At 39.7% G+C, this 15,328-nt stretch overlaps 1 protein-coding gene across 1 annotated transcript; it reads right to left on the bottom strand.

The window, feature by feature from the left end:
* Nucleotides 1-919: 919 nt before the first annotated feature.
* On the bottom strand, nucleotides 920-10,710 carry LOC124467082 (NACHT, LRR and PYD domains-containing protein 3-like). Its single transcript, XM_047019200.1, is given in 10 exon segments — nucleotides 920-1,794; nucleotides 2,469-2,515; nucleotides 3,310-3,471; nucleotides 4,410-4,577; nucleotides 4,721-5,891; nucleotides 5,894-6,538; nucleotides 6,860-6,988; nucleotides 7,362-7,641; nucleotides 9,376-9,574; nucleotides 10,471-10,710. Coding segments are annotated over 8 exon segments (3,120 nt in total). The 5' UTR covers nucleotides 7,633-7,641; nucleotides 9,376-9,574; nucleotides 10,471-10,710; the 3' UTR covers nucleotides 920-1,267.
* Nucleotides 10,711-15,328: the final 4,618 nt, after the last annotated feature.

The following is a 15,328-nucleotide window of genomic DNA, read 5'->3' as shown; positions in this document are numbered from 1 at the left end:
TAATCAATACAATGATAATGAAATATCATCAAATACAAAACATACCTTCAGAGCAATGGTTAACAAAGGTATGTCACAATGAAGACTAGGCGCCTAACGCACCGGAGCTGTATTGTAAACAGAACTCGAAGTGTTTGGTAAAAACTTCTTCCTATATACACCCAAACCTGACTAAAATGGGGACACCGGTCACATGATTGAAAAGTTGTCTAACGCATACAAATTCAAATTGGATCATTAATCAAGGCTGCAGTAGACCAAGTGGTGCCCTTGCAAGACAAGGGAATATGTTATACACATGTTGGTCTGCTGTAGGCACAAACTCTGTAAACCCTGTACATGTACATGTTACAGTATTACAATTATTACTAGCATGTAATACATAAAATAAGAAACAAAAGCACATCAAACATGACATTAAAAGCTGTTTAGAACCTTATTTTCAAGAACACAACTTTTAATGATAATTTCAGAGTCTTCCTCTGTCCGCCTTCCTCTTCAACTGTTGAGACCACCTCTCCAGAGGTGTGTCATTAAGGTGTGATTTTTCACACATTCATTTCATTCATTTTAGCATTCATGCAAATCAACAACTGTCCCAGACACAGAGTGTCTGGGTGAACAGTGACAAAGGGGCTGCCAAAACAGCCCTACAACATCAATTAAAAGAACCTCTTGCATGATATCTCTCTCCTGCCTACAATCGACTCAACACATTGTGACAGTAATTTAGCTTAATGTCAATTTACAATCTAACCTTCAACTGAAGTCAATTATGTTTGAGAAAGGAGCACAAATGCATTTCTTTAAAGTAAGTAAGTAAGTACATTTTATTTATAAAGCACACTCTAACACAGCAAGGCTGACCGAGGTGCCGAACACGAGGCACAAAAAAAAAAAAAATATAAAAAAGACACCATAAAATACATAACAAAAACAAAATACAAACAGTCAATAACAGTAAAATAAGTAACATCACAACTCAAGAGATAGTGGGAAACGTTAGTGCATATAAGTGTGTTTTAAGTTTGGATTTAAAAACAGACAATGAAGGAGCCTGCCTGATAGAAAGGGGAAATTGATTCCACAGCCTAGGACCAGCAACTGCAAAGGCTCTAAAGGAAATATGTCAAGAAATACTTATTTTTAATGGAACAATGTGTGCCACAATTATTGGCACGCCTACATTTAATGCTTTGTACAAACTCCCTTTGCCAATAAAAATCACTGAGTCTTCTCAAAATGTATTAATGTTGGCTATTCTACCTTACACAGGGACTGAGCTGTCATAGTCATAAAGCATAAACCCTGGATAGAGGGGCTCAGAGAATGTGGTGTGGAATGTGTACAGGTGGGTCAATGTGTCAGAGCAAACTGTGTAAAAAGACAGAGTGCCGGTCGGCCAGTCCAGATACACTCCTACTCTGTGGGAGCCGGAGGGGGGGACAAGTATGTCAGTTCTCTTATTATTGTGCCAGACAAAGTAACTGTGATCACCACAGTACAGTCTCCAGGACTTGTTATTGAATCCAAGCCTGCAGTCAGCACCCCTTCCTTTCCTACTGATTCCTTTATACGTCGCTGCTATTAAAACCCCTCCACCACTCCACTCTGCCTCCCAGTAACAGCGCCCAGACAGACCCTCTCTACACAGCACCTGTGGCCAAAAGTCAAATCTCTCTGGGTGATCAGGATACAGCTGCTTATCTCTCATCCATGTCACCTTTCTGTTCTCCTCAGACAGAGAGAGGTTTCCATGTGCTGTGTTTGGGTCCAGTGTGAGATCGCAGGCATCTGATGGGGGAGACCAAGAAACAATATTACTGATCATCATCATTCACACTAGAATGACCCCTCCCTCCTCCTTCCTCCACCCCTTCACTAGGTCCCCTTTTGTCTGTCCTCATCTATCCATCCTGTGTGTTCCTCTACTATCACTTTGTTCTCACTCTCTCTCTTTCTCCCTCGCTCTCTATCTGGTTCTGCATCCCATTCCTCTTGCACTGTAATGAATGGTAACTAGAGAGAGCAGAAGAGAGGAGAAAAGAGGAGAGAAAAGGGTACACACACTCTCTCACACACACATTGCACACTAACCAGTTACTGGAGATAGACAAGACACTGGTCCACATACACGCTATCACATACACACAAACACACACTAACACAGTGTGTGTTTGTGTGTATATGCTGGGTGTATATGTGTTGTGTGTGCATATGCGTTTGTGTGTGTGTATGCATTTGTGTGTTTGTGTGTGTATGCGTGTATGTTGTTTGTGTGTATGCGTGCACTTGTGTGTGTGCGTTTGTATGTGTGTGTTTGCCTATGTGTACGTATGAGTGTTTGTGTGCTATGGGTGTGTATGTGAATGTGTGTATATGTGTTAATGTATGTAGTATGTCTGTATGTATGTATGCGTCCCTTGTATGACCATGTGTACTATAACCAAGTGGCAGTCAATACTCACATCTCCTAAGACCAGGTTTGATCCTGCACCTTCCACCATAATCCACACTGTAGGGATAAGGATAGGAATGATGAGGATGACCCTAACCTAACCTAACCTAAACCTAGTGACTTTTTAAATAAACATGTCATTTCTATCTTTTCAGAAGAGGTATATTCCATCTGAGTTAGTTCAGTCATCTTTATGTTTTCCTAGTTAGGCCTATAAATAAAGGAGTTTAACCAAATGCATGTCAGGGCGAAAATTGCAAAAGATGACCTAGAAACTGTGTATTTGGAGTAGCAGATTAGAAAGGCATATCTTGAATTTAGTTGTTGATTCTCTGGTTACAGGTGGGTGCATGGTCATGGTTGTAAATTGTAGTATAGTAAAATGCTAATAGTTGTATTTATTTTCATACATCCTTCATGTTTACAAACATCGAATGAAACGTGAATTATTTGACAATAGATAGTGTGATGAAAAACAGTAACTTCTGATTAAGTAGTCAGAGTAATCAGGGAATGACAGAATATCTAATCAGGGTCTCAGAATCCTGTCCCGACATAAGGTTATGAGAATTGTGTTGGCTTCAATATTGATCGGGCTCAGCATGAGGATAGGGAGAAACTCATGGTTTGTTAATTAATAAGCTGCCAGCCAGCAGGTTAGATTCACAGAGTTTCCTTCATTTTAGGGTTAGCAAACTCACAGTTTTCACAAAACCTGTTTTCTGGAAAACACCCCAGGAAATGCATTTATGAGTATATGTCGAATATGCTGCAATTATGTTCACCTGTCTATTCGTTGTTGAGCAAAATGACATTAAGAGGTATATAAAAAAAACACAAAATCTCCTTACTTGAGTTTCTCCAGTCTACAGAGTGGATCAGAGAGTAGCTCAAATCCTTTTTCTCCTGGATAATTGTAGCTCAGATCCAGTTCCTTCAGGTGGCAGGGATTGGACCTCAGAGCTGAGGCTAAAAAAGCACAGCCTTCCTCCGTGACCAGACAGTTTGACAGTCTGTTGAAAGAGGATCAATATTGTGACAGAATCCATCTGGGCCTCCAGAGTGAGTCGGCACAGAGGGGTTCATTTGGCAGGTGCTGTCAGAGCTGCTCCTCCCCTTCATTAGACAGAATTACTTTTTCCCCCCAGTTCAGGAAGGTTTTGTTTGTGCTCATTTTGGTGGTCTTAAAACTCAAAATAGGGCCATCCAAAAGAGGAGTCATGAGCCAGAAGAGGAGTAACCTTTTAAACCAAATGGACAGCATGGCCAAAGTATGATACAGGCTTTGGTTTCCTTAACAACAGAGACAATTGTTAACTATTTCTATAAGACACATTAATTATTTAGTTCCCAGACCCTCATTTTAACTATTCAGTTGAGCTTTTTTACATTTTAAACCAGAAGTGTCCAAGTGCCTACCATGAAGACACTACTGTCCTCATAGTTAGGACTGTCTGTCATGTCAGCTTGCTGTTTTGCAATGTAACCTAAATGTGAACATACCACTTTAGAATGAATACATGTACACCAAAACTAAAACAACGTTGCCTGTAGTGCTGAGGTACTGACAGAAACACTGTTGTATGAGTTCAAACCGTAGCTTGAAACTGTAGTTAAGCTGCTACTCCTTTCACTTAACATTAGCATAGAGAGCAGCTATTGCCAACTTTCCTACAACAGGGTTTACTGAGAGATAGAGATCAGAACATACCAAGAAAGACTTCATGCTATTGGACAATATTTGAATAGTAAAATAATAGCAAGTTCATCTCTAAAATTAAAAGGTATATAACTTTCTTAGGTCATTAGATAACCATCTAGCCTTTCATTAAAGATGTGTAAAATTCTTTGCAGCACAAGTCAACAATATGACTACTCAAGCCCAAATCAAGCTTGCAAATATAGCGTGTGAAATGTAACTAGATGTTTTCAGTTCAGCCTGATTACCCACCTCAGTGTCTCCAGTTTACAGCATGAATTCCCCAATCCATCAGAGAGCAGATTCATGCCTGAATCCCCCAGGTCATTGTCGCTCAGATTCAGCTCTCTAACATCTGAGGAAGGGAGAACTGAGGCCAGCGCTTCACAGCACCGTGCTGAGAGGTTACAGTCATTCAGCCTAAATGACAGTGGGAGAACATAAGACATCATCAGGGTCATGTTCTCATATGATCATTAAATAACAGACAAAGGGCATATATATTATTTGATATAATATTATAAGTTATTTTGTTATTTTAAGTTTGAATGCCTTATACATACACAGCGGTTTTGGAGGCTTTGACCACAGGCAGCAGCTTCAGAAGTCCTTCCTCTGATCTGGAGTATATATTCAGGTCAAACACATCCAGTTTCTCTTCTAAAGTCAGCAACACAAAGACCAGCGTTGACCACTGTGTAGATGAGAGCTTCTCACTGGAGAAACTTCCTGAGCTCAGGTAGCGTTGGATCTCCTCCACCAGAGAACGGTCATTCAGTTCATTAAGACAGTAAAATAGATTCATGCATCTCTCTGGAGAGGAATCTTCTCTGATCTTCTTATGTATGTATTTGACTGTTTTCTCGAGGCTCTGTGAGTTGCTTTGTCTCTGTGTTAGTAGACCTGTCATGAGTTCCTGGTTGGACTCCATTGAGAAGCCAAGGAGGAAGCGGAGGAAAAGGTCTAGGTTTCCATTCGCACTTTCTAAGGTTCTGTTCACAGCACTCTTGTAGAATCTGACAGGCGATTGGAGGAAGGTTAATCTATTGTAAAAATGTTTTGCCATTAAATTCAGATTGTCATTAGTGAATGACAGAAACACGTGTAGAGCAGCAAAAAGCTCCTGGATGGTCAGATGGATAAAGCAGTACATCTTCTCTTCACCATCCCATTTATCTTCAGAAAATATTTCTGTGCACACTCCTGAGCAGTTTGCAGCTCTTTTGACATCAATGTCACATTTTCTCAGGTCTGACTCATGGAAAATCAGGTTGCCGCTTTCCAGTTGTTTGAAAGCCAGTTTCCCTAGTGATCGAATCATCTTAATGTCTTTTTTGTCCCATGGTGCATCAGTCTCAGCTTTTCCATTATATTTCACATTCATCTTTTTGACTTGGTCAACTAGGAAGAGTATGTAAACTTGAGTCAGAGTCTTGGGAAACTCTTTTTCTCCATGGGTCTCTAAAATTGTTGCAATAATGAAAGCGATGACTGGTATGTGACACATGATGTAGAGGCTCTTCGATGAGGGTTGCTTGATGTGTGAGATGATTGTTTTGGCTTTCTCATCACCGCATCTCTTCTTGAAGAACTCATCCCTCTGTTGCTCATTGAACCCTCGTACCTCTGTCACCAGGTCAACACACTCTCTGGGGATCTGATTGGCTGTGACAGGTCGGGACGTTATCCATAGGAGAGCAGAAGGAAGCAGATCTTTCATGATCAGATTTGTAATAGCACATCTATGGACATCGGCTCTGTGACATCACCACAGCTCTCATACGTCTTGTAGTTGAGGTTTATCTGGAACTCATCAAGACCATCCAAGATAAATAGAACTTTCAGGTTTTTCATGTTTTCATGTCTTTTTGTGAAAATGTCAGTGAGAAGCTCTTTCTCCATTTCTTTGAAGCATTTAAGAATGACATCAATCAAGTTGTGCTCTTGCTTGAACAAATTTAGCCGTCGAAAGGGGAGTGGAAAAATGAAGTCAATGTCTTGATTTTCATTTCCGTTTGCCCAGTCTAGAGTGAACCTTAGGGAGGAATATGTTTTGCCAATTCCAGCAATTCCCTCGGTCAGAACCCTTCTGATAAGTTTGGTTTCGTTGTTTCGTTCAGAAGGGCATTTAAAGATGTTGTTGAATGTGATTGGTTCGTCTGAACCTCTAATCTTCCTGTATTCTGCCTCAATCTGTCGCACTTCATGTTGGTCATTAACTTCTCCACCTCCAGCCTCTGTTATGTAGAGCTCTGTGTAGATGCTGTCGAGGAGGACTTTCTTGCCATCCTGTTTCATTCCATGAACTATTTTTTCACACGTTGATTTGAGTTGTAGTTGATGTTTGTGTTTGTTGCATTTGATTTTTTCTGCATATTCATCTACAGAAAGAACATATAAATGTGAACTCAACTGTTTGATCATTTTTATTTCATTCATATCATTAAAATACAATTACGGTATACCTATTTGGAAAGTAAATTACCAGCCTAATATTGATTTTCCTAATATGTAGCTTCAGCTTAAGGTTAAAGTTTCACTTAATTATGAAAAGGTTGCTCTAATCTAAGTCATTAGAATTTAGTAGGGTGTCCATGATTGTAATTTTTGCCAAATGTAATGCCCTTTACTGTGTCCATCAACTCTCTCCCTTCTGAATCAGCAGTAGATATCAGCAGATAATAATCAGTCTGATTATTTACCATACTCTGAGGGGTTTTTACCAGGCAGTTCATGGTCTCCAGTCTCAGTCGTGTTGGAAGAACCCTGGACTACCTGAGGAAGGCAAGAAGTTGAATTGTTCTCACCAGCCTCCTCAGCACCACTGACACCTGTGAGGAGAGAGAGTACAGGAAGAGTCAGGGCTGCACTGTCTGATATTCTTGGGTTTTGCACTCTATGGAGCTGTGGGTGACATGTAAGAGACATTGTCTGTATCTGTACTGTTTTCTGTCCTGTGTTGGACTGGGGCTGGTGTTAGCAAGCTGGACTACCACCAATGTCACCTTATTTAATTATGAGAATGGTGTCAGTCGTCTGCTGTCCTAAGTGATAGATACACATGCAGTAACTTCATACACAGGAAGGAGGGCAACATCTCCTCTACACTGTATCTGTAGCAGTGAAGACCACATATTTCTGAATATTACTTACAATCCAGTTTGATACAGTATTCAATCTGATAAACATATAGATTTTAAATACCCATGGAACACTTTTTCAGCAGCGACTCAGCAAGATCATAACGTGGAATATTTTTCAGAATCTTCACAGTGATCTTCAGAGCTCCATTAAGTCTGTATGTCTCCACCATCTTATCCACCGTGTCTGGTATGTCAGCGTTCTCCAACTCGCTCTTTGGGATGCGATTAAACTCATCCACTCCAGTCTGCAGGTACCACTGAAACCTCTTCAGATGTTTTTCCCCTAGCTGATCCAGAGTTTTCAACAGGTGATCTGCAGTACTTGTAGCCATTGTAGATTACTGGAGAGAGTAAATCATGTACCGCTTAGTAAACTACAAAGTAGAATATGAGTGACAATATGATGTTTCTATTGAATATGTTAAAACACCCCAGCCATATCCAGCACAGAAGTATTGTCACACAGACAGTTATGTGTAATTTGTTTGCCACTTCACACATTTTCATTCACACATAAAGGCAAGTTAAGTAAGTTTTGCAAAACTAGCCATTTTGGATTGAGTTTGAAAGTATCAACCCAAAATATCCCACCCCCTCCCTTCATGGCCACTCCCTCAAAACACATGTTCTACTGCCTGACTACTGCCAGGAGGGCAACAGGCATGCACCTTGTCCAATCCTTGCATTCGGTCCGAACACAATGATTAGTGTGTTAACTACAGTCCTGCGATGGGCCAAGATATCCGATTTATTTTATTTGACTGTCAGAGCATTTGATTGATTGCTATCAGGATGTTTATTTGAGCAAATATGACAAAACTTGCTTCTCAAAAACATTACCTACCCTGGCTTTAAAATGTGTTGTAGTCTTGTGTGTTGGTAAGTCTGTATTTTTCATTATGTTCGGGGTTGGCATGAAATAAAATTGTGCCAAGTTTATTTTGTTTGTGCAGCAGGTGGAAACGTAAAAACAAGGTGCTTTGTGATGTATGATGTAGTACAGAAGATCAACATTATTGTAACAAGTATTATACATAGGACTACTCGCCATGCTTTTGATGCTTTTCACTGTAACTCACCACATTAAATGTCGTTTTTATTTTTAAACATATTTTTCTCATAATAGGCTTGTTTTATAATCTCTTGCTATAAGATTATTGCCAAGACAACAGACTGAGTTCTGTGGAAACTGTGGAAGAAATTACGATTTCCTGTGTGCTTACATTATTCACTAATCAATAGAACTAGTGGATTCTAGTTAGTATGTTCTCATGTAAGCTTGCTATAAATAAGAGTAGATTGTGTGTATGTGTCAGGGTTAATAGATGTTGTTATGGTAGTTTTTGCAGACATTCGATCATTCAAGCTGAAGTCTGGTGAAGTATAGAGTTAATGTTTATTTGACGTAGGTTTAATCATAATAACGTTACCAACATAACATCATCAGCACACAAACATAAGACAATAACACAAAGACAATTCCATACAGCTCCATCTAGCATTCTAGAATGGAACCGGGAGAATCCAGCCCACTAGCACTACTCAGCTGATGGCCCTGAACCCCCCAGAACATTCTTCAACAGACCATTTTATAGATACAACAGTTCTCAAAAGCCATTGGTCCATCCTACAGACCTGAAGCTATACCAATTCTCTTCTGTCATTGGTTAAATCCTTAGAACAATACAGTTGAATCCACATTTTCTTCAGACCAACTGTCTCTTCCCCCCAGGTGATAAGAACCCTTTCAGGTCACCCAGACTTCATGTCTCTTAGACTTCATGTCTCCTAGTTAGGTGTTATAAAATTACAGGTGGTATCTCTACCAAATGGAGTTGAATTAACATACATTGTATCAAGCTTCTTCCTGAAACACATTCATTGTACATATAGGCCCAAAACTTCTTTCACATTTCCACAGTTTTTCTTTTTGTACAATTAATGTCATCCAACAGTAAACAGTTTTTCAAAAACAAAACAAAAATCCATCTTAAATACAATTCCTAATCAGGATACAAAATGTCATTGTGTAGTTGTCGTCTCTGGTTGTGTGTGCGCATGTGTTAGGCAATTACCCTTCCGTAGTATCAATTTTGAAACTGCAATTCCTTCCTTTGCCACCATCGCTGTTGATTCTGTCTCTAAACTGTGACAAATCCCTTTGCCATTTTTCCCTGTCTCTCTGGACACTCACGAAACCACAGCCGTGATCTTTCCGATCCAAGCGCTGTCTTTCTGGCAATTTTTAGCAGACATTGTTCAACAGACGGCGGACTAGCACATTCGGAAGAAAAAATGATGTGTATTTTATGGATTAGTTATTTTCTTATACTCCTCGTTGTTTCAAACAAACATTTAACACAAAAGACAAACTTATACAATTTCCTCACTTTTTCTTTTAACTTCTCCTTCCTCACATAAAAGAGAAGTCGGGATTCAAATTCAACATGGAAACCACCACATCAGATTAGCCGTTTACACATCCATCTCAGTTCTGGTCGACAATCTGCAATTTGTCAATTTGGTTAGGATTTATTAACCAATGTTTGCCACGCATTGGTCGACCACCAAACTAAGAATTAATCATAACACACACATCTCAGTAGCAATAAACTCATGCAGAACTCGTAACCCCTAATGGGACTCAAGATCCTTTGTACGACTTCAACGCAACGGGTCTCGAACCCTTTAACATGTATTAGTATACTTTAGTAATTACATGACTTCAATAGACCTAGATAGCTCATACAATTCCCTAAAATATCGCAATAACATGTATTTGTGAGAAAATAAAAAAAATTGGTAACTAGATATGACAATTTCAACCAATCCATTCACAGATCTTCCACTGTGAATTTCAAGAACATTCCACATTACCCAAACACTCATCCACACACCCATGGATGGACAACCATATGCACAATGCATATGACAACTGGCGCAGCAACATAAACTGGCCACGTCTGCAGCTCTGAACAACATCAAAGACTAAACACAGAGGATTTACAGTAGGAATGTAGCAATATCACAATTTGGACCCGAATTAAGATAGAATTGCATATCTATTTATCCGACTAAAATTGTACCATTCAAACAAAACCCCATCAAATTCAACAACAACTTCAACCTCACCACAACTTCACTCAAAGTAATCGATCTCAGTAACTCACCACTTTTCCCCTGTTCAAAATGCCGCATTGAACCACCTGACCCTGAGGAAGAATCCCGTTCTTGCCACTCACGAGTCCAGGTCGCACTTCAATGGACATCCGGGTGCCCCCTCCAAAACTGTCGTGGTAGTTTTTGCAGACAATCGATCATTCAAGCTGAAGTCTGGTGAAGTATAGAGTTAATGTTTATTTGACGTAGGTTTAATCATAATAACGTTACCAACATAACATCATCAGCACACAAACATAAGACAATAACACAAAGACAATTCCATACAGCTCCATCTAGCATTCTAGAATGGAACCGGGAGAATCCAGCCCACTAGCACTACTCAGCTGATGGCCCTGAACCCCCCAGAACATTCTTCAACAGACCATTTTATAGATACAACAGTTCTCAAAAGCCATTGGTCCATCCTACAGACCTGAAGCTATACCAATTCTCTTCTGTCATTGGTTAAATCCTTAGAACAATACAGTTGAATCCACATTTTCTTCAGACCAACTGTCTCTTCCCCCCAGGTGACAAGAACCCTTTCAGGTCACCCAGACTTCATGTCTCTTAGACTTCATGTCTCCTAGTTAGGTGTTATAAAACTACAGGTGGTATCTCTACCAAATGGAGTTGAATTAACATACATTGTATCAAGCTTCTTCCTGAAACACATTCATTGTACATATAGGCCCAAAACTTCTTTCACAATGTTCAGGGTCAGGAGAAAGTACTGGCTAAATGTTCCTTGTCATGACTACAAGGAGAGCTCCAACTATCAACTCTCTTGTCTGAGTGGTCATGTGTTGGGAGCTGTGAATCTCTCTGAGACTGTTGTAACGTCATTACTGCCTGACTGTCACTGTCTAGGGAGTCAGATGGCTGAGCGGTGAGGGAGTCGGGCTAGTAATCAGAAGGTTGCTGGTTTGAAAATGACGTTGTGTCCTTGGGCAAGGCACTTCACCCTACTTGCCTCGGGGGAATGTCCCTGTACTTACTGTAAGTCGCTCTGGATAAGAGCGTCTGCTAAATGTAAATGTATCTATGTTTACATTCTTGTGCCCTATAAAAGATGGTCCTCCGGCCTTCAGAGCCAAGAGAGACATGGTGCCCTAATCCTAGTGTTGTGTTGTCATTTTATTGTCAGAGGTCTGGTTTCTCTCCCAATCTGCAGATTGATAAATACTTATTAAATCCAGAACTCGACTGAACTTAGTCACTCTGTTTAGGAAGAGACGGACAAAACACTTTCTTCATCAAAACCACCAAGTAAAACTGGAAAATGCAGTTTGTAAATGTACACCGTAGTCAATATCAGCTCAAATGATAACATAATACGCATCTTTTGAAGCAGAGAAGGCAGAACAATTAATTAACCAAACAATATTTTGGAGATGCAGGCCTATATTTTAGAATTTATTGAACACGAATCACCCACTCTAATTAATCACAACAAAGACATTGATACATGTAAGCACTAGATCAGTTTGTTTCTTAGATAAATAAAAAGTAAGAAAATATTAGATTGAGAGATTTGACAGATAGACTTTACTACTGCATGCTCAATGTTATTGTAGATACCTTGCCTTTTTTTACTCTATCACAATTGGATATTTTGTCTTTTGTCTGAATCTATTAAAACAAAAGTTTCAACTTCTTTCAGGAAACACACACATTTAATATCAGTTGCTAACTGACCAACAACACTGTTTAATTAAGTTAAACAATAAAAGTTATCTTGGTCTTTTAGATCATATTAGTTTAATGAATTCAGCCATCAGACTGAGAAAAAAAAGGAACTTCACCTTTTCTTATAAACTCTGGAACATCACTTTCTCTGTTACTGTATGTGCATGTTAATACTATTCAAATTCGAAATTATATTGTAGAATTACTTACTTTAAAGCCTGTTTTTTAGTTTTAGAATCTGCCTTACAGATTAATATAGTCAGGAATTGGATCTTGTGCAGAAAAATTCTACTTCATCCTTTACCAGTGTCTCACCTTCCCACTCTCATTCAGGCCACCGTATCAATCTCTATATATGGACCAGTAGGAAAACAGAATGTGAGCCCACCTACATATGATCCAATAGGAACCAGGTAGAACACTCCTACGTATGTACAAATTGTTTGGTTAATTGATTGTTCTGCCTTCTCTGCTTCAAAAGATGCTTATTATGTTATCATTTGAGCTGATCTTGACTACGGTGTACATTTACAAACTGCATTTTCCAGTTTTAATTGGTGGTTTCCACAGAACTCAGTCTGTTTTCTTGGCAATAATCTTATAGCAAGAGATTATTTAAAAAAAAACATTTAATGTGGTGAGTTACAGTGAAAAGCATCAAAAGCATGGCGAGTAGGCCTATGTATAATACTTGTTACAACAATGTTGATCTTCCTCAAAAATGAAGAAATTAGAAGGAATTTCTCTATGGAACAGACAGATAATGGCCGGGTTTCCCAGATTCGCTCAGAGCTTCTTAGGAGCGTTCTAAGAACGCTCTAGAACGCTCTTAGAACGTTCTTAAGAAGCTCTGAGTGTTAAGAGCTTCTTAACGAATCTGGGAAACCCGGCCATTATCTGTCTGTTCCATAGAGAAATTCCTTCCAATTTCTTCATTTTTGAGGGCATGAAACAGGCAGGGTTATAAGAGGCATGTGACTAAATAATTTTGGATAGCATTACATTCCAATTCTTTAGGCTTGGGTTACCTTTTTATGGTTTTGAAACTTCACCCTCTTTCATTAAACTATTGTAGTAGTTCGTGATTTTTAACTTCATACACTGCCAGGTTATTGACATGTTGAGACCTGCCTTTATTATACAAGTCAAGACAATTTGGAGGCTATATTTTAAACTGCCTGTTGAGGAGAAGGCATACAATTACAAAAACCCAATGTCAAAAACCCAAAGATCATGTGTGCTTGTCTTGATTAGGGCAGTTAAATTAGCATCTTTCTCCAGTTTTCCGCTGTTTCATAGAACTTTTATTGAGTCGGTGCTGACATTTTGTGTTGCGGTATGGTTTGGGAATCTGAATCTGGCTTATAAAAACAGGCTTGATGGCTTGTCTGAGTGGCCAGTAAAGTCGTTGGGGTAAACCAAGTTCAGCTCTCTGAGCTTTATGTTAGGCAGGTCGCAAGGAAGACCCAGTCCATATTGGCTTGTACTGACCATCTCCTGAAGGGGGAGTTTGAGCTCTTGCCTTCAAGAAGAAAATATTGAGTTTCCACCCACAGAACAAAAAGATTTGGGGACTCTTCTGTTTGTTTTGCTATTGGGAGGCTACATTTTCATCAATGAATGGCATTAAGTATTAATTGACAGAACTTATTTCTGAGTTTTCAAGATGAAGTAATCCTTGTACTGTACTGTATTGTGTTGTTGTCTCTGTGTAGTGTCAGGTATGCTGTGTATGTAGTATTTACGATGGATTGAATGTGTTTTAATACCTGTCTACAAACAAATTTCCCCAAGAGGGAAACAAATATTGACTTGACTTGAGTTGTTGGACAGTGTAATTGTTTTTGCAATAATGTTAGGCCCCCCATGAAAGTTTCTTGTGCGCACTCTGTATATTTTGAATAATAACTTTTAGCACAGGGAGGGGGGGGGCTACAAAGAGTTCAGTGCCAGCAGACCTCAGGGATCTACTGGGTGCATATCTTGAGAGCATGCCGGAAATATATTCAGGTCCATGACTGAGCGATTTATAGATGAGTATAGATGAGTTTCAAAATGGTCAGAGTCAAATATGACACCTAGGTTTCTAGCCTGGCACTTGGTGTAGCTTGTCCAACAACATGGACGTCAATGCTTCAAAGCCCTGCTGTGCAGACCTGAGTTGTGCAAGTGTCTCTTCATGGCGTCGCTGACTGGCTTCTTTGGCCCCTTGTAGAAACTGCATCACCTCATCATCCACCCTTTTGCATTTCTGAGATGGCATTGATGTGGAATTTGCGCTGGATGCAGAGCTGCATGCAGTGTCATCTAGTTAAGTCCCACTACTGCAATGGACTAGCCCCTCTGATGTCCCAGCAACAGGGAAGACAACGTTGTGTTGCCCTCCCAAAATGTCATCCAATTCTGAGTAAAACTGGAAGTGCATGGCTCGAATCCCTGTAGTGGTATTATTGTCTTTCACCTTCTTGTACCCATCCACAAGAGTGCTCAATTTCCTGCGCACCTTATCAGGGCAGAATGACTGCTTGCAATGGCTGCTCAACTCCTCTGCTGTGTCCTTCTAAAGCTGTTTTTTTTTTTTGTCTTGGCGGATTTCAGTCGGGTGTTTATGTCCTTCAGAGTTTTGGGGAGACCTTCTCCATTAGCCTCTATGTGCCGCTTGAGGTCTATTAAAATCAACGTTTGGTCCTTTGTGAAGCCCTCGTTTGCTGGAATGGGCACAGATTATGTTGATGGACTGGATGTGGCCTCAATGCTGCTGTCTAAAACCCCATTCAAAAGTAACAGGTTAAAAAGCCTTTCAAGCTGCAGCCATTTATATTGTTTTCTAATAAAAACAACTTTTGCAACCTTTTGTTGTTCTTAAGATAATTCGGTCTCTCTGACCCTTTGACTGGGATGGTTCTCGACTGGCCAACTCCAATTCCCATACTACGATTGGTGATGTCTCCAGACCTAGCGCCAGAGGGGCCAAGTTGTATTTTATGTTTGTGTATAATATAATATTCACCCATAAAATATTAAATCTGATCCTGTGTCTTCTCTCACTGCACAAACAGGATTTAAACAGTCCCAAACATTGTACTGTTGTACAATTTGGCCGTGGTTCGTAAATACTTTAGATAAGTGATAATATTTTATTTTATTAGTAGTTATATCATTGTTTTTATTGTGTTT

Source organism: Hypomesus transpacificus, chromosome 4 (assembly GCF_021917145.1).
Source record: "Hypomesus transpacificus isolate Combined female chromosome 4, fHypTra1, whole genome shotgun sequence".
NCBI lineage: Eukaryota > Metazoa > Chordata > Actinopteri > Osmeriformes > Osmeridae > Hypomesus > Hypomesus transpacificus.
This window is presented reverse-complemented; position numbering and strand designations above follow the sequence as displayed.